Genomic DNA, 23,125 nt, shown 5'->3' with positions numbered 1-23,125 from the left:
ATTACAGTCGCGGGTTATTAATTGCTCCGATTGCAAAAGAACGCGGTAAATTGTGTGTTTTGTAAAATTAAAAATGTTTTCGTGTTTGTTAATCTTTCGGCCGCGTTCGTGAGAGTCCCACCCCCCCTCCCCCTACCCCCCTCCCCCACCACCCCGAGGGGTCAGTGCTGAGTGCTGACCGATAGTGAGACGTAAGTTTATTATACAAGTTTATTATACTTATACAAACGCGATTTAATTCAGAGGCGTTCATAGTGTAAGTTGCAAATCGAAGCGTGGCATCGAATACTTCCCGTCAAGCGTGAGTGAGGTAAAAAATTGTGTTTGTTTTTAAACCGTTACAACTCACGCGGAAGAGTAGGCCAATTACCCCCTCGACAAGCTTTCCCCCCTTGTTGGAATTCCTCTCGCAAGCAGTGGCGGTGAGCAAGGCATATTTAACATTAATTAAAGGAGTACTTTGCCTTGCAATCTCAAGCCTTGTCGACCCATACGTTTGACCTGTAATGTTGTACAGGGAGAGATTTCAGGTCCATACGGCGTACAGCCGTTTCAAGTTAAAATGTTTCGTCTATTTGTGTTTCTCCCTTGTGATGGGACTTTGTCGGATGAACGTTGAGATTTATGAGGGCACTGAGGTGGCCAAGAAGGTTGGAGTTGGTCTGTAATAAGGTGTGGCACTGCTATAAGGGGTTGGCAGCTATGGAATGTGACTTAATCATCGTAAGCTAATTGGTAAACACGAAACCCAAAAAATGAGCTCGTACTTTTTTCTTCAACGGTTTTACTTAACTTTATTCCTCTGTTTGTCGTGGTCAAATCTATTTCGTCCACTTCCCGTTGTCCACTCAATTCCACATTTTTTACACGTACTCAGATCCGGTGACAATGCATGCCTGTATCAATAATTGTATTATTTCTACGTGACTTTACCGAAAAAACCAAGACGATCGATTAATCAATTAATTAGCTACTTTAAAGCAATTTACATTTTGTCGGTCAAAAACGCCGCAGTCCCTAAACTGCAGAGGCGTAGCTAGGGGGGTGCAGGGGGGTACACGTGTCCCCGGGCGCCAAGGTAAAGGGGCGCCAAAATTAGGCTTACAACGTGACATTATTACTTATTGCGGCGGGCGCGGCAGCCTGAAACTACTGCGCAAATCTACACCTCAACCTAAACGTTTATATATCCCGCCACACACAGCCTACATTGCATGTAATTACATTTTCTCAGGTCATAAGATTTGTGGATGTGGATTTTCAAACTAAAAAAGTAACTATCAAAGAATCATTTTTAGGTTATATCGAGATACATGCAAAAGATGCAGCAAGTCTAGAAAGAGTCATCGTCGAGAGACTGAAATCTGACAACATACCTCTAGCCGACTGTCGGGCACAATGTTATGACAATGCTGCTGTGATGACTGGGCATATATCCGGCCTTCAACAACGAATATGTGACAAAAATCACAGAGCATTGTTTGTCAACTGTGACAACCACAGCTTAAACTTAGCAGGAGTACACTCAGCTAAACAGGATCCACTTGTCTTCACATTTTTTGGAACAGTTGAAGATATATATTTTTCTGTCGATCAACAATTCGTTGGGAAGAGTTAAAAAAAAGCTGTGCCCATCACAGTAAAGCGGGAGTCTGAAACACGCTGGAGTGCACGATCAGAAGCTGTTAAAGCTATCTATGAAGGACTGGATGAACTAGTAGGGCTGCTAGACAAATTATCGGAGGACGTAACTATGACGCCTGAAACCAGAAGTGATGCAGAACAGTTACAGGCATGCGTATTAAATTTTAACTTAATAGTTTTATTACATTTCTGGAATGTCATTCTTGGAAAAATTTATCGTGTTCAGAAGCGCTTACAGGATCCTACTATGAATTTCAAGGAATCAGCAACTGATCTTGAATCTTTGGAGCATTAATTTGTCCAGCTTCGTGATGATTTGAGCCAAGTTGCTGTAGAAAACGCCAAAACAAGATGCTCACGAACTTTTCACAGAATTTGGAGATTGCCAAATGCTGCTCAGTAACCGGAATGAAGTTCTACCATGAACTCCTTTGGATCTTCTTGGTTTTATTGTGTTTTATGGAGACGACATATTTCCGAAATTGCGAATTTCACTGCAATTTTATTAACAACTAGCAGAAGTACCCGGCGTTGCCCGGGTGAAAAATATATTTCTTACTAACCTTGCATATATACACAGATACTAAGGTATTGTCAAAGCCCACCGGGCTTTGACAATACCTTTCACCACTCACAACTCACCCTCACCACTCATCGTCACCACTCCCACTCACTACTCACCCTCACCATTCACCATCACAACTCACCACTCACCAATCTCCCTCACCAATCTCCCTCACCACTCACCACTCTCACCATTCACCCTGACCATTCAGCCTCACGACTCACCAATCACCCTGACCACTCACCCTCTGCCTCGCTACTCACGGTTACCACTCACCCTCACCACTCACGCTCACCACTCACTCTCTCCCTCTCCACTCACCCTCACTACACACTAATCACCCTCACTACTCACTAATCACCCTCACCACTCATCCTCACTACTTACTACTCACCTTCACTACTCACCTTCACCACTGCCCCTCACCACTCACCCTCACCACTCATCCCCACCACTCACCCCTAACCACTCACCCTCACCACTAACCCTCACCCTCACGACTCACCCTTACTACTCACCACTCAACGTCACCACTCTTCGTCACCACTCACCCATCACCACTCACCCTCACCACTCACCCTCACCACTAAGCCTGACCCCTCACCACTGACCACTCACCCTCCCCACTCACCCTTCCTACTCACCACTCAACCTCACCACTAACCCTCACCCCTGACCACTCACCCTCCCCACTCACCACTCACCCTTCCTACTCACCACTCAACCTCACCACTCACCCTCACCACCCACCACTCACCCTCACCACTCACCCTTCCTACTCACCACTCAACGTCACCACTGACCACTCACCACTCACCCTTACCCTCACCACTCACTCTCACCACTCACCCTTACTATTCACCACACACCCTCACCACTCACCCTCAACATCAACACTCGCCCTCACCACTCACCATCATCACAAATCCTAACCACTCACCCTCCCCACTCACCACTCACCCTTCCTACTCACCACTCAACCTCACCACTCACCCTCACCACCCACCACTCACCCTCACCACTAAGCCTGACCCCTCACCACTGACCACTCACCCTCCCCACTCACCCTTCCTACTCACCACTCAACCTCACCACTAACCCTCACCACTGACCACTCACCCTCCCCACTCACCACTCACCCTCACCACTCACCCTCACCACCCACCACTCACCCTCACCACTCACCCTTCCTACTCACCACTCAACGTCACCACTGACCACTCACCACTCACCCTTACCCTCACCACTCACTCTCACCACTCACCCTTACTATTCACCACACACCCTCACCACTCACCCTCAACATCAACACTCGCCCTCACCACTCACCATCATCTCAAATCCTAACCACTCATCCTCACGACTCACCCTCACCACTCACTCTCACCACACCCTTAGCACTCACCCTACCCACTTACCCTCACCACTTAACCTCACCACTCAACCTCACCACTCACCCTCACCACTCACCCTCACCATTCACCCTCAAAACTCACCCTCACCCCTCTCCCTCACCACTCTCCCTCACCACTCACCGTCACCACTCACCACTCACCCTCACCACTCACCCCTCACTATCACAACTCACCCACACCACTAACCCTGACCCCTCACCACTGACCAGTCACCACTCACCCTCACCACTCTCCCTCACCACTCACCACTCACTCTCACCATTCACCCTCACCATTCAGCCTCACCACTCACCCTCACCACTCACCCTCACCACTCACCCTCACCACTCACCATTGACCGTCACAACCACCACTCACCCTCACCACTCAACCTCACCACTCAACCTCACCCTCACTACTCACCATTCATCCTGACCAATCACCACTGACCAATCACCACTCACCACTCTCCACTAACCCTCACCACTCAACCTCACCACTCACCCTCACCACCCATCACTCACCCTCACCACTCACCCTTCCTACTCACCACTCAACCTCACCACTGACCACTCACCACTCGCCCTTACCCTCACCACTCACTCTCACCACTCACCCTTACTATTCACCACACACCCTCACCACTCACCCTCACCACTCATCCTCACCACTCACCCTCACTACTGACCCTCACTACTCACCATCACCACTCACCCTCACCACTCACGCTCACCACTCACCCTCACCACTCATCCTCACCACCACCAATCACCCCTCACCACTAACCCTCACCACTCACCCTCACAACTCACCCTCACCACTAAGCCTGACCCCTCACCACTGACCACTCACCCTCCCCACTCACCCTTCCTACTCACCACTCAACCTCACCACTAACCCTCACCACTGACCACTCACCCTCCCCACTCACCACTCACCCTTCCTACTCACCACTCAACCTCACCACTCACCCTCACCACCCACCACTCACCCTCACGACTCACCCTCACCACTCACTCTCACCACACCCTTAGCACTCACCCTACCCACTTACCCTCACCACTTAACCTCACCACTCAACCTCACCACTCACCCTCACCACTCACCCTCACCATTCACCCTCAAAACTCACCCTCACCCCTCTCCCTCACCACTCTCCCTCACCACTCACCGTCACCACTCACCCTCACCACTCACCCCTCACCATCACAACTCACCCACACCACTAACCCTGACCCCTCACCACTGACCAGTCACCACTCACCCTCACCACTCTCCCTCACCACTCACCACTCACTCTCACCATTCACCCTCACCATTCAGCCTCACCACTCACCCTCACCACTCACCCTCACCACTCACCCTCACCACTCACCATTGACCGTCACAACCACCCCTCACCCTCACCACTCAACCTCACCACTCAACCTCACCCTCACTACTCACCATTCATCCTGACCAATCACCACTGACCAATCACCACTCACCCTTACCCTCACCACTCACTCTCACCACTCACCCTTACTATTCACCACACACCCTCACCACTCACCCTCACCACTCATCCTCACCACTCACCCTCACCACTCACCCTCACTACTGACCCTCACTACTCACCATCACCACTCACCCTCACCACTCACGCTCACCACTCACCCTCACCACTCATCCTCACCACCACCAATCACCCCTCACCACTAACCCTCACCACTCACCCTCACAACTCACCCTCACCACTAAGCCTGACCCCTCACCACTGACCACTCACCCTCCCCACTCACCCTTCCTACTCACCACTCAACCTCATCACTAACCCTCACCACTGACCACTCACCCTCCCCACTCACCACTCACCCTTCCTACTCACCACTCAACCTCACCACTCACCCTCACCACCCACCACTCACCCTCACGACTCACCCTCACCACTCACTCTCACCACACCCTTAGCACTCACCCTACCCACTTACCCTCACCACTTAACCTCACCACTCAACCTCACCACTCACCCTCACCACTCACCCTCACCATTCACCCTCAAAACTCACCCTCACCCCTCTCCCTCACCACTCTCCCTCACCACTCACCGTCACCACTCACCACTCACCCTCACCACTCACCCCTCACCATCACAACTCACCCACACCACTAACCCTGACCCCTCACCACTGACCAGTCACCACTCACCCTCACCACTAACCCTCACCATCACCACTCACCCTTACTACTGACCACTCAACCTCACCACTCTTCGTCATCACTCACCCTCACCACTCACCCCTCACCATCACCACTCACCCTCACCACGCTCCCTCACCACTCACTCTCACCATTCACCCTCACCATTCAGCCTCACCACTCACCCTCACCACTCACCCTCACCACTCACCGTCACAACCACCACTCACCCTCACCACTCAACCTCCCCACTCAACCTCACCCTCACTACTCACCATTCATCCTGACCAATCACCACTGACCAATCACCACTCACCACTCTCCACTAACCCTCACCACTCAACCTCACCACTCACCCTTACTATTCACCACACACCCTCACCACTCACCCTCAACATGAACACTCACCCTCACCACTCACCATCATCACAAATCCTAACCACTGACCCTCACCACTCACTCTCACCACACCCTCAGCACTCACCCTCCCCACTCACCCGCACCACTTAACCTCACCACTCAACCTCACCACTCACCCTCACCCTCACCATTCACCCTCAACACTCTCCCTCACCACTCTCTCACCACTCACCCTCACCACTCACCATCATCACAAAGGGTGAGTGAGGGAGAGTGGTGAGGGTGTATATATTTGTGTCTATGATGACAGCAGTACATGCTGACGTTTTGTATGTTAAATGTAAAAGCAAAATGTGTGAATGTGTGTGTCTGCGACACGCAGTTTGTTAAAAAGGGAATAGGGCGATTTTAAAGTAATCTAAAACCCTTGATTCCTTCGCAACGATAGCAAAGAATCGCTTATTTTCGCGCTTGGGCTACATGTTCAATTACAGAGTTTTATTTCCATTGGTATGTTATGTTTGAAAGTGTTCAGGAGTTTTTAATAATTTTTTTGCCCCGGTCAACGCCGGATATTTCCCTTTCGTAGTAGTTTATATCGACTCTATAATCAACTTATTTTAAAGGGGAACAGGGCGATTCTAAATGAATCTACAACCATCGATTCCTCTGCGCGATTCAGAAAATCGATTCTTGGCGCGTCGGGTTTAAAAGTAATTACACAGTTGTATTTTCATTGGTATGTAATGTTTTAAAGTTTTCAGAAGATTTAAAATGTGTTTTCCCCCCAGGCAACGCTGGGTATATCGAGTTTATAGCACAAAAAGTCTTCTCCTGACACGTGTGGGGTGTGGAGGCCTAGTAGCGTGCAGAGCCTCCGGCCTCGCCTAGATAGCCCACCCGGCTGAGGCTAGGGGCTGGGCCGCTACCCCCCCCCCCCCCCCGCGCTACAAAAATACTGTATAATCGCTATAATTTTATTATCTACCGACCCTATAATAGTAAGTGCACACATTGGAGTGGGGGGGAAGTGAAACTTTTATGTATTTACCTCAGCGTCGCGTGTTAATGCGTGTGCATATTTTTAACGGGAATTTAAAATGGTGTCCACCCCGCAGCGAAGGCGTCGCTACCCGTTGCCAGGGGCAACCGCCGTGGTCAGCGCCGGTCGGCAATAGTAAATAAATAAAGAGTAAATAACTATATAAAGAGAAATCGCACGAAATCTATCATTAGACCGATTTAAAGGCGACGGACGAAAAATCGGAAATGCCTACGTTCACCGCGGGGCCGGGGCCGTGCCCACCTGCAAAAATATTTCTTCCTAAACCCCACGGCCCGAGCGCCAAATCCCTCCAAAGCGAGCGTACGCAGACGGACAGACAGACAGACAGACGGACAGACAGACAAAAAGTGACGTTTATAGGTAAGATAGCAGTTTCAATTGCAAGCTGTGAGCGATCGTTCAGCAAATTGAAACTTATTTTGTCGTATTTGCGTGCTTCAATGGGACAAGATCGTCTCAGCGCTCTTGCTCTTCTTAGCGTTGAAAGAGAAACATTGGAAAAAAACTGATTTTGATTACGTGATTGACCAGTTTGCGACAGTAAAATCAAGAAAAATTAATCTTTTGTATACTATGTCAACCAGTCTACGACAGTGACTGAGTGAGCCATGTAATTTAATTTCTATAAATTTGCTTCTTTAAATACAATGTTTCATTAAAATTGTTATTCCTTATTCGATGTAATAGGAAAATGTGATTTAACGGGCGGGGGGGGGGCGCCAATTTAATAGTTCGTCCCCGGGCGCAAAATATCCTAGCTACGCCTCTGCTAAACTGTGGCATTCGCTCGCACGAAACGCAGGCGCCACGTGTCTCAAGCGCCAATGACGGACATCTCGACCCTGAGTTTAACGAATTTGTTAATAAAACCCTTGTTTTTAAAAATGTAAACACGCGACTTTTAGCAAGAACACAGCGCCACAACGCTCTTAAGGGACGTTAAATGATTAACTCCAACGAAGCTTCAAACTGAATAAAATAAGACAATAACGGACTGCTGTTAGTTTTTTTTGTGCCACGCCTTTAATGTCAGTCGAGGACTTCTTGTGCGTGTGTAGTGATGTAACATTTACCTTTGTAATATTATTCTTGCGTACGCGGCGAGCAATATGTTCAGGCGCGAAATGCAAATGTTTTGTAATAAGCGCACGGCAGTTATTGCTAAAAGTCGTGTGTTTACATTCATTCATAAGAATGTAAAATGTGCCTTTGGCTCTCGTGAGCGTCTGCAGTGCATTCTGATATCTCCACACAAAGAATATATTTAGTCCCATCAGCCTATTTATTGCCCTTCCAGGCCAATGTTTTCAAGAAATATAGAATTAAGCAAGCGAACTGAACTGGTCTTCGACCTTATGGGTCTCATGAGTAGAGTCAAACTGACTCATTAAATCTCATATTTGAGCTTCAATCTTAACTAATTTGAAATTATCTACTGATGGGCATGAAACCCTTGAACACGGTTCAGAGTTTGCCTGTCTTGAATCAATGCTGCTGAAATTCTACACACCCAGAATGCCGTGCGGCTCACGGATTGTGTCAGAAATACTTTCATTTTGTATGTGGAGAGACATTTACGAAGGACAGATTGCATTCATTTCACCTCATCCCACATACAATCATACTAGGGTATCTTAGTGCGTCTTTTTTAGGTGACACCATCACTGGATCCAGTTTGACATGTCCAGGATAGAAGCTCATTGAGCTGAAGCTTATTTTATGGCAGATAATTCATGCTTACATAGAATGCATTTCATTGTTGAATAATTATCTCTGGAACTGTATTATAGATTTTGAAGAATAATTACCGTCTCTGATATGATGTCAAAGCGAACAAAGTACACTATAATGTCACAGCAGCGAGAAAGCTGTGATGTCACAGAGCCGAGAGCAAACTGATGGTATATTTTGATCTATACCTGGCTAATACATGTCAACTTACGTTCTGAAATTTCCTAACATCTGAAACGTATTAATGGGCGGCAGGGTGACTGGTCACACTTGCACCTCACAGCAAGAAGGGTCTTGTTTAGATTCATGACTCGGGGACCTTTTTGTGTCAAGCTTGCTCTCTCGCTGCTCTGGATAGGCTTTCTCTGGGTTCTGGTTTTCCCCCCATGACAAAAAAAATGTAATATAAATTTGGGTTTAAATTAGCACGAATTATTCAGGTTTTGGACCACCTTGTGTCCCAAATGGACAGCTGCCAATCAGAGAATCTGTGCTCGGCATTTGCACTGAAGGCGTTACGTGATAAAGCACAACATCAATACAGTACAAGTTAATTCATAAACATATTACGGCATATTTATACATTCTTGGTGAAATAAAATATATTCTGTAATGTTAAAGTGATGTGTTTTTTTAATGAATTTTGGTTGCAGATATTCGACACCAAAAAAAATGTTCACGAATAAAAGAGCATGGTTTTCTAGCAGCGTGGACAAACAGCTTGTGAACATGTGGGGTAAGTGCTGGTTTAGTGAGCTATTAATTCAATTTTTAATAGCACAGTGCTTTGGTGCTTTAATTTTAGCTTTAATTATGTTAAGTCAAACCTAACTCGAGTTTATTAGGAGCATTCGCCAGATGAGGGCAGAGTTGAGACGTGTCTTTTGCAAGAGAGACCTGAGTGAATTTTTAAAAAGGATAATTGCACAAATAAGTGCAAATAAAATATAAAAAATGGCAATCCAAGAAAAAGGCAATAACACTAACTCAATTTGTATACTGTAAATGCAAATCATTCCCATGCGTAATTGTGCACTGCATTTCTGATTGCATACACCTACAGGGTAATGATTGCATACAACTTTTTGTTAATCCACTGCTTGATGAACGTCTTCCCACGAGGGTTGTTTCACCATGCTCTCACTATGCTGGCTCGTGCAGGTAGGTGAGGTGGGGAGGACCCAGGAACAGTTCAGATATCACACGCATCTGATATTAGTCATGGCCAGCAAGCGAACTCATGTCAAACACATGTCTAATTATTGCATACAGCTGTGCTTTCATTTTACATTCAATATTCATATTATAATACTCGGAAAAAGATGTTTCATCTGTTAAGTGAGCTTGCTTTTTTATGTGATCAGAACTTTTGAATGTTTTCTATGCAAAATGCTTAATTAATTGGCAATTGTGTTGCACATGATTTAAGTGAATAAAGTGGATGATGACCTGTTGTTTAATACAGTAGTCTAATAACCTGTCATGTATTACGCGTAATAATACATCTAATAACCGGCCGTTTTGTGTTTCATGTGGGTCCCTCAAGTTGCCAAGGGAGGCCAATTGTGCTCCATGCTGTCTGCAGACTTCCTGTTCAGCGATGATGCCACCAGCACTGACACTCAAACGTAATGACATTGTTTCCTGCATGTATCAACAAGTCAACAGTGAATCGATCTCCATGCTTAAACAATTGATGGGCGATGCTCATAAATTGGTGTTCCTGAGCCATTGGTGGAATTTGATACGCATCGTCAGTCTTACAAAATACACCGTGTGCATGACATCATTATTCCATTTACGTATAATATAGCGTACATGTACAACTCTTGTCAATTCACTTTTGGATGAGGGCTTCCCCATGCTTTGCCGGTCATGAGGTTTTTTGACAATGCTGGTTGGTGCGAATTGGTTTAAGGTAGGACTCAAATTTAGGAGCATAGTGCAGTAAAACAATGGAATGTTTGCACTGCCCACTGCTGACAATGTAGTCCTGCAACAGCCTACAACACCCACCTGTTTTTTTGTTGCCAGTGGTCACCCATCCAAGAACTAGCCAGGCTCCTTCTGCTTAGCTTCTGAGTTCTGAAGAGATTAGGTGCATTCCAGGTGATGTGATCATCTGTTAAATGCAATACAATAGTTTATTAATAATTACAGCTGAGATAGGTCACCCAGTAGAGCACTGGACTCATGGCAGCATGGTTGTGACTTTAACAACATCATCATCCCTCCTTTGTTGGTAAACATCACACAGTGAGCATTGCTTGGTGCAAAGTGGAAGGTGGTGTATAGTGGCAATACTATGCCTTACCATTGGAATGTGGAATTGTATCCCCTGACTTAGGATTGTCAATCATGATGAACCCCTACAAACTGCTTTAGAGAGCATGGATACATATTTGTGTCTTTACTCTTTGGTTCTTTCGGTAAAGTCACATAGGTATAAAATAAAATAGATCACGACGTTTCGGGCGCAGCACAAGCGTCCGTCATCAGGTGGGTAAGCATGGCCTGCTGCTGATGCAGACTGTTTTAAAAGGTTTGAAATGGGTGTAGCCCAAGGGTCATAAAGAAGTGGCTGGGTCTAGTGATGTTAATGTGAGAAATTAGCATGTAACTGGGTACGGAAGTGGTTATGTTAATGTGAGAGATTAGCATGATGTGCGTTTTAAATCTATTGACATGCGCCTCAGAAAATATTTAGTTTGGAATGGTATGGGATTTCAAGAAGTGTGGATAAATTATACAAAGAAGGGGTTAATATCTAGAACTTGATTCACATTTTCAACACTGCCGAAACATATTGCCTTTGTGATTTGCCATTTGTTCGATGAAAAGAGACATTTGGGCTATAAAATATTGATCATCACCACTAGGTGTCAGTGATGTACTGATTGAAATCATTCCCCATTGTGGTTTTGGGTTGTACCTGCTGGTATCCTCTTCAAGACACTCAGTTCCTCAAGCAGCTCCAAAAACATCGAGCGAAAAGTCAGACACCATGCTGAAAAACATGCGGAATAACCCAAAAATACATACAGCGAAACAACTTTTTAATCTACTCAATGTATAGCTATATTTATCCTCTCTTAGTAGGGATGTCAGTGTTTTTGGCAATGGCCTAACAAAATATCCTCACTATAGTTTTTACATGATGAACTGGCACATAAAATTAGCATGCAAAACTCATGTTTTCGTAATTATTTGTAATTGAAAACTATAACCAGATTTAATTATTCAGGAAAGTATCAAGACATGTTTAGCCAATTCCACTCAGTTGTGAGGGTGACAGCACAGTCATGTCAGAACGTGATTAGTGCAGTCATACTATTGTTACCCGTGGTCTTGCATAATTATCCACAATATTTATCCATAGTTACTGTGGATTCATCCCATTATATCGTGGACAATTGCAAATAAGTGATGAATTACGGATGATATAAAAACTACTTTTAAATGTACTTATTCCTGATGGGGTGCTCCCACTTTAACAAGGCTACTGTTGTGTTAAACATTGCAGTCACTATAAATTACGATGTCCAGGCTCTGTTTCATGTATATACATTTGGAATCATGCTTGTTATATTGTCACTTGTCATTCTGAAATCATGAGGATTCATATTTTGGTGGTAGCCAAAAAATGAAACCCTAAAAAAGATGTTTGCAAGGTGATTTCCCAAAACTTTAAGGCAAAACTCACAACTGCATTTCCTATTTTCTTTCCACTTTATCAAAAACGCTAATTTGTTTACATTTGTGTAATTTACAACATTACTGCAGTTGCTACCATTATGTGTATCACTTACTTAATGCGTATTCTTTTGCCATTGTGTTTGTCTACGATATTTTATCATCACATGTCATTTAGCTAAAAGCGTGGATATATTTGGGAGCCCATTTTATCCTATAATCAAGAAGAAAACGCTCTAACAAGGAGCAAAAATCATTAATATGCGTAGATTATGTCACGCTTTATAATCTGTCATGCTTTCTAACAGGTGAATATAATCGGAAGTATATATTGAGCATTAATAACGCTACTCCCAAGCCGCACAACAATATGACATCACACGGCTCGTGACATGACATTACGATATGACACCTTGTGTAATCATTTCATGGGGAGTCGAGGTGTGCGCATTGCGTATGATGTCATCAATTTGTCCAAAGGTATTATCCATTTAGCATTGTTCTTTTATTGCCAAGTTTTGGGAACCCCTTGAATCAATGTGGCTGGTTTTCTTTTCGAGTAAGTTTCTAATATCAACACAATTTTATTCCAAAATCTTCCAGAAGGATGATCTTCACAAGAGTTATTGTGACCCCCATTTTATAGACAGCGGGACAGAGATAATGCATTCACACATTTAACCGAAGTTGTATTGTTCAGTTAATTTCCTTGAACAAATATTTATACATGAACCGTATAAAGGCAATATTTTTCTCTCTTTTCTAGAATCTACAACTCCTGGATGTATTTAGTGCATGATGTTACAGTATTTCATTCAAGCTATGTTGCTGCATGCTTGGATTCAAAAACATTCAAGAATATATCAATTGGTCATTATGTCCTGCCTCCAGCAAAGCTGCATGACGGTGTGTCTCACATATTTTATGTAAAGTTTCCTTCATTGCTAAACTTCACGATGGAAGCAAATTAAGAGGCAAATAGACGTTCATGTTCTTGTCTAAATCAGATTTCATGGTTCGGTTTATATTTTAGATGTTTATAGCGTGTATGAGAACTACAGTGCACATTTTAAAAACCCTTGATTTTATTGTGTGTTTACCACTTCAAACTCTTAGTTTGACCTTTCATGTTCAACGTTATTTAATTAACATGGCATTCAGATTTGACTATTTATGGATTGTTATCAGATGAAAATTTCCCTTACATTCATAAAGTTGAAAAATATTTCTAACCCACATATTTTGCATGGCTGTAAGGTAGTGACATCATGAATATGGTATGTGAATATTTAATTATATTGCTACACATACACAGCCCTTTTACTAACCCACTGCTGGATGTTTGCCTCTACACGCCATGCAGGTCAAGGGAGATATTTGACCATAGTCTTGGTTCTTTCGGTAAAGTCACGTAGAAGGGAAATAATAAAATAATAAAAATTAAACATAATAAATTAAATGCAAATAGTTTTGCAGATTTACTTATTTATTATTTCATTATGTTTTTTTTATTTATTATTTCCCTTTTACGTGACTTTACCGAAAGAACCAATAATATGAATCCCTGCAGTCATGAAAGCTTTAAATCAAATTTATTTGACCATATTTGAATGTTTGTCAGTGCGTTTTGGTGAAGACAGGGAGTAGACATCTGAGCATAGAATCACAGTAATAATAATGTACATTTTTAAGGCACATTCCATCTGTAGATTCCAATAGATTTATTTTACACATTTACTGAAAAAAATTGCAAGTTACCAGAAACAAACACCACGATCTTAACATTTTTATAGATAAGAGTTTACATGTATTTTTCTGCACTGGCCTCTGCTGTGCATGGTGGTTGCTTATCCCAGAACTATCCACCCTCGACCCTCCTTAGCTTCCAATATGTGATGACAGCAGATGCATTTCAGTTGATTTCGTCACAGGCATATCGCTTTTTTGCATCATACGGAAGCCGGATTAATTGGTGGGAGATCCTTACCGGTCATGTGGATTGTATGGATATACTGCAATTACTCTTTGGTTCTTTTGGTAAAGTCACGTAGGTATAAAATAGCTTCAAATCAAGATACTGCAATTAATATATTTATTATGTGTTTTTGTCAAAATTACTCTTACCCCTAATTAACACCTAACCATTTAATTATCGGTGAATAACCTGACAAGGTGGTTCACTATTTACAGTTCATTGCTTATTTGTAAAAATATCAACAGTACAGTTTCATCTTAGTCGCCATTACAATGAAGCAGAGGTAGGCTGAGGCTCGTTTTTCATGTACATGAAGGACAGTGCCTCAATAAACTTAAATGCAAATGTTTGTAATGTCTTTGGAATCGAATAGTTAAATAAAACGTTTACACATTTTGCCTTATACTTGACGTATTATTTTTTTAGAAATAAGAAAGAAGGTTGGAGCATTTATATGGGAAGTGAATTCACCGCCACATACTAAGAAGGTGAGGTTGCAGAAAACGTCCATGTCCTTAAAATTAAGTTGTATCCTATTTGTGCCTGTCCAAAAATATTATTCCTTTAATCTGAAAAATATAATCATGAATAACCATATGAGGATGTATAAATAGGCTGAATGTAGCACCTGTGGTGACCATTTGTACATTTAAAAACCATGAATAAACGTGGTTGATAAGATCAGTTCGAAGCATGACTGCTATTATTGTGGGCCAAACAATTACATTATAGATGGGACCACAGAGTTTCGACAATTGTTGGCACCGGATCTAGTTGCCTTTCCTTGCCGCCGCGTAAATATTCTACAGCGTTTTGAGATACAATTGGCATGAACCATGCCCTATAAAAAATTACAAAAATATCGTCATGAAAAACACACGTGTCATTACAATTTCTACCAATTGGTTTAGGGGCTCCGGATAATAAGGAGAGATGATAATAGGGCTGCAGCTAAGAGGATATTTACTGGAGAAAATTATGAAACAACTTTGTAGGATTAACTTGTTATACATAATACAACTCTTATTCCATTTAAGTGCCTGTCATAAATATAGTATTATAAATGATCTCGGTAAACATATTTAATATAATAATTGCATGTTTCCACACTGAGCAAAGTGAATGGGGTTTAATGATCTCACCCCTGACTTTTCGTGACATTTCGCTCATGTGTTTTTCACATTCCACTTTGTGTGACTCGCAATTCTGCCTGGGGAGATGGATGAGCGAGGTTGTTGTGAAGGGCCCTAGACATGAGAGGTCGCACTAGCACATCACTATAGGGCCACTGTATCTCATACAGAGGTTGATTCAGTTCATCATTACTCTCAGGGGGTCGACAAAATGAATATCACCTTGTTTAGTCGACAGTGATCCTATGGAGAGACTCGCTCCACCATTGGCATGTGGAATTCCCACCACTGGCTCAAAGAGCTTCAAACAGGAGATGGACACCTTTTGAATGCTCATTGGAGAAAGAATATTGTAGCAAAATGTATATACTGATTTTAAAGGATTAACATGTGACACAAATTATTATAACATTTAATAAAATAATACGGAATTAATGGCAGTAACACATTGTTAACAATGACATTGGTAATCATTATTTACCATTATATAATGTGGTACGGTATATAAACAGTTGTAGTTAGCTATTTAAATAGCTACTGTATTATAACTTCCACAGTCATTTTGTGACCATAATTGTGCAGTCAGAATAGAGGTGGTTCTAGAAACTTCACGAAGTGGGTGGGTCGGTCCAGAAATGACAAACTTTTTCAATGTGGCCCTTAAGATCTGCCACTAAGTCACAACAAATTGGACTCCTCAGCTGCGTGTGCAAAGTTCAATGTTGTTTAGTCAAAGTAGCTTCCTCTTGCGTAAATCAGGAAGTGGATTAAACGTTGAATTACACTACATTGCAGAATGCGTCATGGAGACAACAGCTGGGAGCCACTCAAAAATATAAGAGTGTTATACAAAATAGGTTTCCTTAAGGGAACTTAAAATGAGCTGAATTCTGAAATCGACATTTCCACTTCACTAATTCAACATACCCTACACCCATGTGAAAACATGAAGCCTACATAATGGTAGTATATATTGTCAGTGTCTTGCATGAAGCTATTCAACCTCTGTATCTTTTTTTTTACAAAGGAAATTTCAATAAAAAGAAAACGAGAAAAAAATGGATTCACAACTAAAAAATATCTTCTGAATGATTCAGGAGTTGATGTGACAGAGGATACAAGAGAAATGTTAGTATTATACATGGTTGTATAAATGTGTATATTTATATATTACTGTGTAACGTAACCATTGTAGTTTTGAACTGAAGCTATTTTGTCATCCCCATTGAGTAAGCAGACTTCCATCGTCATAGTTTTCAGTTACATTTAGAAAACGAATGTGTCTTAATGTATGTATGTCAGACTTTTGGACCATAGGTAGCCAGCCGTGCTAATCAGAGGTACGGGATAGTCACGATCTGCAAACAATCTCGACTGTGTCACAAAAGCAGCTTGGTTATAGTTCAATGTGAACTTGTAATGTGATCCATGTAATTTACATTTTACACGTGCATTTTTAAATGCTTGTCATTGTTTTCTGTAACTGGAGAATGTGCAAAAATAGGTTAATTGTACAACACTATATTTATGGTTGACATCGTGCAATGGGATGCTGCTGTGGCGAAATAGTTAGCGCCCTGTTAATTGAAACCCAGAAATTACTTGTTCACCTCTGTCCACCCAGCAGTATAAATTGGTACACCGCAGTCGATCGACAGTTCGCATATGGTGGGGTAAAGTGTGGTTAATCCCACCTCTTCCAAGACGTCTGTCCAGCAGTGAATAGTCGGCCTAACACCTTCTAGAAGGGCTCCCGAGCTCCCTCAATTGGCTGCCCTTCTGCCAGCAGTGGTGTGAGCAAGCAATTGCAAGGGTGCACCTTTAACTTATCACCCCCACTGTGCATCGTGATCACCAACATAAATTAACACTGGCATAAAGCACACGTTATATATGTTCATGGTTCAGCCCATTGTATGAATGCCAAGCAACAGAGATCATCTATATATGACCGACTGTATACTTCTAGAATGTATTTTAAAACCCATACGCTATACATTGTTATAACAAGTCGTATATATCTTTTTTTTATCACACAGCAATAATTCAGCGCAGCACATGAACTCTAAGGGAAACTGCTGTCAACTAAAGCAGCATAATTACCAACTTAACAACCTCATTGGTAGTAAGTATGAACATGTCTATATTCTGTTCTGTAGAGCTTTACTTTGCTGATCCCGAACATACTAATTTCCTTCATTACCACTGACTTCTGGCAGAAAGATGGAGAGTAGGGTAACACTGCAGTGACTGGCTCTTCGTCATGGATTAAAGGACTATTGAAGAAGGTTAATGTTTAAAATATTAGTTAGCAACCTGATCAATTCCTTATAACAAATATATATAATTGGCTATAGATTAAGAAAATGGCATATCTGTATGGCTCTGAAGAAGTGTCACAACCGATAATGTTTACTTGTTGTGTGACAGTGGTAATGATGGTGGGTTCTTTGTGCTTGGACACTGACAACTCAGTCACTTAATTTGTAATATATACGTTGAGAAATTTGTTTTAATCCCCAATGACTTATTGAAACTTAACTACCTGTTATATACAAATACGTATTAATTGGAGGCTGATGAGTTTGAAGCATATTTCATACATTAATATCTCATACTATTGTGTGCAAAATGTCCCGTAATACAACAATTTGAAATATTCCTAAATATATGGATACAGGGTGCATTTGTCCGTAAGTGCTAATATAATTGTTTTTGGTGGGAACTGATGACTAGTGGCCCTTTTTGGAGATATCCCACAGAAAATACAAGTCTACACACCAACGTTAAACATTGAGGATGAAGTCATTCAAGTAAATGAATATCAGGAAAACACTAAAAAACACCCAAAAGATGCCTTTTTATACAAGGTAACTGTAATGCCACGATTGGCCTAAACTCGAATGAACAGTGTGGTGGAGTTGTGGGGAAATGTCAAGTCGGGACCATCAATGACAGAGGAAGCTTGTCTTCTAGACTTTTCAAGGAGCCCTTGGGCTGAAATTAGCCAACAGATTAAAACCTCGAGATGAACCAATTGGCATGCCCCTAATAGAAACGTTCACAAACAGATTGATTTCATATAAGCTGCTCAGTGCTTTAAATCAAGTATAAAGGCTCAAACATGTACTTATCCTGGTGCCGACATTCGAAGCGACCATGACATGGTGTTCATAGCCATCACCATGAAATTGCTAAAAATCTTCCTACATAATAAGCACGTATGCATCAAATTTGATGTAAAAAACTCAAGGACCCAGAAGTATTAAGTATTAAAATTTGACCGCCTCTACGGGGAGAGTTTCCACATAACCATAGGATCTTTTAACAAACTCCGAGACAAGAAAGCTCATCTGATCGAGTCACTCACATTTCTGAAGATATGCCGCGACTCTAAGGTGTAATACCGACCTCATTTACACTGACCTCTGCTGCTGTCACATCTTCCAATGCCAAACGAATCTTGTTTAGGGCTAGCTTTGCCCTGATATCAGAGAGAATTGGACTGCTCCGTACTGAACTAGCTCATGTAGACAAGACACTCTTGAAATTGCACTTAACATTGACGGAAAAAAATGTCTACATCTGATTGGGAACATGTAGATAACATGATTACTTCATCAGCCGCTACAATTTCAGCTAAATGTAAAGATAACCTGATTTCCAAGTTCAACCTCCTTTCCAAGAAGAAACCAGATCCACACATTAAAAAGTTAGAGGTTGACAAGGTTGTTATTAATCTGAGTAATAGCCCTATTTCCGATGGTCTAAAGTCGGTTTTAGCTAAAGGGTTAAACTTTGCAGTCCCCCCCAAAACACATACCAGTGGATGACATCATTGCCCAGGTCGATATAGCCCTTAAGCGTTTGGGACACATCGCTGCAGACGTGACAAGACCTCAAATTGCTGCAACCCTCAAAAGCGCTAAGATACGAGTCAGCAACATCAGTAAGGAGGAGCGCTTTGAGTTATTTCAATTAAAAAAGAGGGAAGATATTGTCATCCTCTCAGCCGACAAGGGCAATGCCACGGTAATCATGGACAAAAATGTGTACAATAACATAATTCAGGACCTACTTAATGATGCCAGCTACACATAAATGAAAAGAGATCCCACCAACTGCCTCGTTACAAAAACTAATAGTATTATCACTGAATCAGCTTCATTACTTGAACAGACCAAACGGTTTTCCTTAAAACCCTGTGCTGCTAGACCACCCAGATTGTATGGCTTACCAAAAATCCATAAAGAAGGTACACCCCTTCGTCCCATCGTCTCCACCATTGGCTCACCCACCTACAAACTGGCCTGATATCTGTCTAAGACCTTGCAGCCATTCACTGGTAAGACCACCTCTTCTATTCTTAACTCAGCTCACCTGGTATCGTCAATTAAAGACATATCACTGTCCCCAGGTGATTGCTCATTAGTTTCGATATAGTTTCTCTGTTCACCAAAGTTCCTGTGCCCAATACCATTTCAATAATTGAAGATTTGCTCCAAGGACTGAATGCTGATGTACCGGCCCTGGTGAGACACTGCCTCACCAATACATACTTCACTTGGAATGGAACATTCAACAAACAAACTAAAGGCACCCCAATGGGTTCTCCCTTATCTCCGGTTGTGGCCAACATTTTCACAGAAAAATTTGAGACGGACGCCATCCAGACATCCACTCTACGCCCGTCCTGGTGGAAGAGGTACATGGATGACACGTTCATCATCTGGCCACATGGCCGACTGGCTCTGGAACAATTCCTCAACCACGTCAATTCCATACACCCAGCAATCAAATTCACCATGGAGGTAGAAAAGGATGGCGTGCTACCCTTCTTGGATGCCTTAATCAAAAAGAGACCAGATGGCTCAATTAGCCACTCTGTCTACAGGAAAGTAACCCATATTGACGCCTACCTAAAACCTGATTCCCACCACCATCCATCCCAGAAGAATCCCCTCGTCAAAACGCTACAACATAGAGCTCAATGTATCTCCGACCATGAACACCTGACCAGTGAACTCAAACACGTACACCAGGCTCTCAATGCGAATGGATATTCTGTACTTCACAATCCGCAAAGCCATCACCCCAACCGTGAGGAAGGAGCCATCTGAAGATCCAATCAAAACCATCACCTTACCTTACATAGCAGGGATAATCAAATCTTGAACAAACACAAGATCCAGGTCCGATTTAACACAGTGCATAAAATTCGTGAACTGATCCCAGCACGTGGAGCGAAATGTCAAGCATCACGCCGAACAACTCGAGACCTATGTGTTGATACACACCTATTGAACAGTTGAGACTGATTTCTTGAACAGTTTAGTCTGTTGTCTTTCTCCCGCACCTCCGATTTGCATGGTTGGCTATGTACGGTGCGTGAAAAGAAGTTCAACATATATACATAAAAATGTCAATTCAAATCAATTTGTTTTAATGAAATGTCAGTGCCATGAAATACATTATTTCAATGTCATTGCAGACTTCACTCATGCCAGTGACATGAAGCAATACAAAGGATACCTGCGTGACTTCATGTGTGCTGCTACCAGCTATGCAGTGAAGCGAATGTGATTAAACTAATTCTTGAAAGTTAATCAAGATATAACCGCAAGAAAATAGCACCGAAATGAATAAAAACTACCCGGGGTGATGTACCGATGCAGAAATGATAATTTAAAAGCAGGCATGTTAAAAAGTCTGTATGGTAGTTATGTCCCTTACTGGAATTTATGGATAGTTGAATCGACATGACTATACGCAAGGAATTACATATTAGATGTTTTTGTCTATATTGTTGAGACTATATTTTTTACTATAAAACTAAAGTTTCATGCTCAATTTATTTCATAACATTTAGCACAGAATTCAATATTAGTTTTTCAATTTTATTTGTGAAGAGCCGTGTTATGATTTTTTTTCAAAATCACCCACTTTACACCAGGGCATCTCAGAGTGCTCTACGTGCGATATGCGACTTACATCACACCTCAAACATTTAAAATGGTACAGTTTGACACAGCACCTGGGCTGCAAGCAGGCATGTCTGCCAGTAAGGGACAGTGATTTGCTATGTGTCATTCCCATTGGGTATTGTGCGGGTAACTTTTAGAGTTTGGCAAATTTGGACCATGACGCAAGCACACAATGACATCCACTCTGAAGTTAATGGCGTATATTTTGACGGTTAATCCACTCGTTAATAACCAGAGCGGCCTAAAGGAATCGAACTACGAACCTCTGCAGTATGTGGCATATGCCCTATCGATGGACGAAATCATTGTCCCACATTTACGCGTGGTTTTTGCACTTCATTAAACATGTAGACAAACGTGAAATTGTCATTAAATGCCGTAATTTGTTATATCAGAGTTGCATCAGTAAATAGCAGAGGTGGGACAAAGTCATTGTTATGTAAGTCCAAGTCGAGTCTGAAGTCATCAAATTCATGACTCGAGTCTGACTCGAGTCCAAGTCACATGACTCGAGTCCACACCTCAGAGGTGGGACAAAGTCATTGTTATGCAAGTCCAAGTCGAGTCTGAAGTCATCAAATTCATGACTCGAGTCTGACTCGAGTCCAAGTCACATGACTCGAGTCCACACCTCAGAGGTGGGACAAAGTCATTGTTATGCAAGTCCAAGTCGAGTCTGAAGTCATCAAATTCATGACTAGAGTCTGACTCGAGTCCAAGTCACATGACTCGAGTCCACACCTCTGGTAAATAGGGGAAAGGAATGTTTGTTATTGGAGTTCATGAATATACATCTGCATTGCATTATTTTGAGCATTACCTAAACATACCCGAGGCTTAATTTTAAAGGGTATATCATTGTGAACCATTGCCATAGACTAAATCCTAAAAAAAACTGCCTTTTACTATCTTGTAAAACTAATGGATTAATCGACTGACTGCCAAAACTTGATCTTGCCTTATTGGTCTGGCTCCCTAGCAATGCATACATGTTTGTTAAATACCGCATGTTGGTTACTCAATTCATGGGCACCAGGATAGATTGAATCTGCTTTATATTCGGAATTACTGTTTGCTGTTACCCTGTTAATATGCTGCTGTTGGTGTTTTACAAATGTAAACGTGAATTAAAGGTTTTTAATTGTTGACAAACATTGTTGAGTTCTAATTTTATTAAATTAACGATGAGAACATGTTGAAAGTGACAACCAACTTATCTATTATGTAGGAGAGATGGTGGCATCTACAAGAGTATCAGATTATAACAGGACAGTTAAGAGCAATGCTACTGGAACTGTTTTATGCATGTATGTGTTTTGCAACATTTACAGAAATCTTCTTGGTTCTTTCGGTAAAGTCACGTAGAAGGGAAATAATAAAAACAAAACATAAAATACAATTT

At 42.3% G+C, this 23,125-nt stretch overlaps 1 protein-coding gene across 3 annotated transcripts; it reads left to right on the top strand.

Moving 5' to 3' along the window:
• The first annotated feature begins 135 nt into the window (after positions 1-135).
• Positions 136-22,875, top strand: TERB2 (telomere repeat binding bouquet formation protein 2). Of its 3 annotated transcripts, none has more exons than XM_061558255.1 (8): positions 136-191; positions 9,592-9,674; positions 10,485-10,566; positions 13,398-13,537; positions 15,033-15,094; positions 16,767-16,867; positions 17,779-17,864; positions 21,231-22,875. In XM_061558255.1, the coding sequence occupies exons 2-8, from the start codon at positions 9,611-9,613 to the stop codon at positions 21,320-21,322; spliced, it is 627 nt and encodes a 208-aa protein (XP_061414239.1). In that variant the 5' UTR covers positions 136-191; positions 9,592-9,610; the 3' UTR covers positions 21,323-22,875. The 3 variants fall into 3 exon arrangements, with proteins under 3 accessions (XP_061414239.1, XP_061414237.1, XP_061414240.1); XM_061558253.1 differs by having other exon boundaries at positions 151-310; XM_061558256.1 differs by lacking the exon at positions 136-191 and adding an exon at positions 356-422.
• Positions 22,876-23,125: the final 250 nt, after the last annotated feature.

The sequence above is a fragment of the Lethenteron reissneri genome, chromosome 24 (assembly GCF_015708825.2).
Source record: "Lethenteron reissneri isolate LAM-NWPU_2019-01 chromosome 24, ASM1570882v1, whole genome shotgun sequence".
Taxonomy (NCBI): Eukaryota; Metazoa; Chordata; class Hyperoartia; order Petromyzontiformes; family Petromyzontidae; genus Lethenteron; species Lethenteron reissneri.
The sequence above is the reverse complement of the archived record's forward strand: the minus strand, read 5'-3'. Positions and strand labels throughout refer to the sequence as shown.

Bases quoted from the DNA above. Each gene is read 5' to 3' on its own strand.
- TERB2 (XM_061558255.1), top strand. From the start codon at position 9,611: ATGTTCACGAATAAAAGAGCATGGTTTTCTAGCAGCGTGGACAAACAG. The intron at 9,675-10,484 runs GTAAGTGCTGGT...GGGTCCCTCAAG, and splicing joins ACAGCTTGTGAACATGTGGG to TTGCCAAGGGAGGCCAATTG. The intron at 16,868-17,778 runs GTTAGTATTATA...TTTATCACACAG, and splicing joins ACAGAGGATACAAGAGAAAT to CAATAATTCAGCGCAGCACA.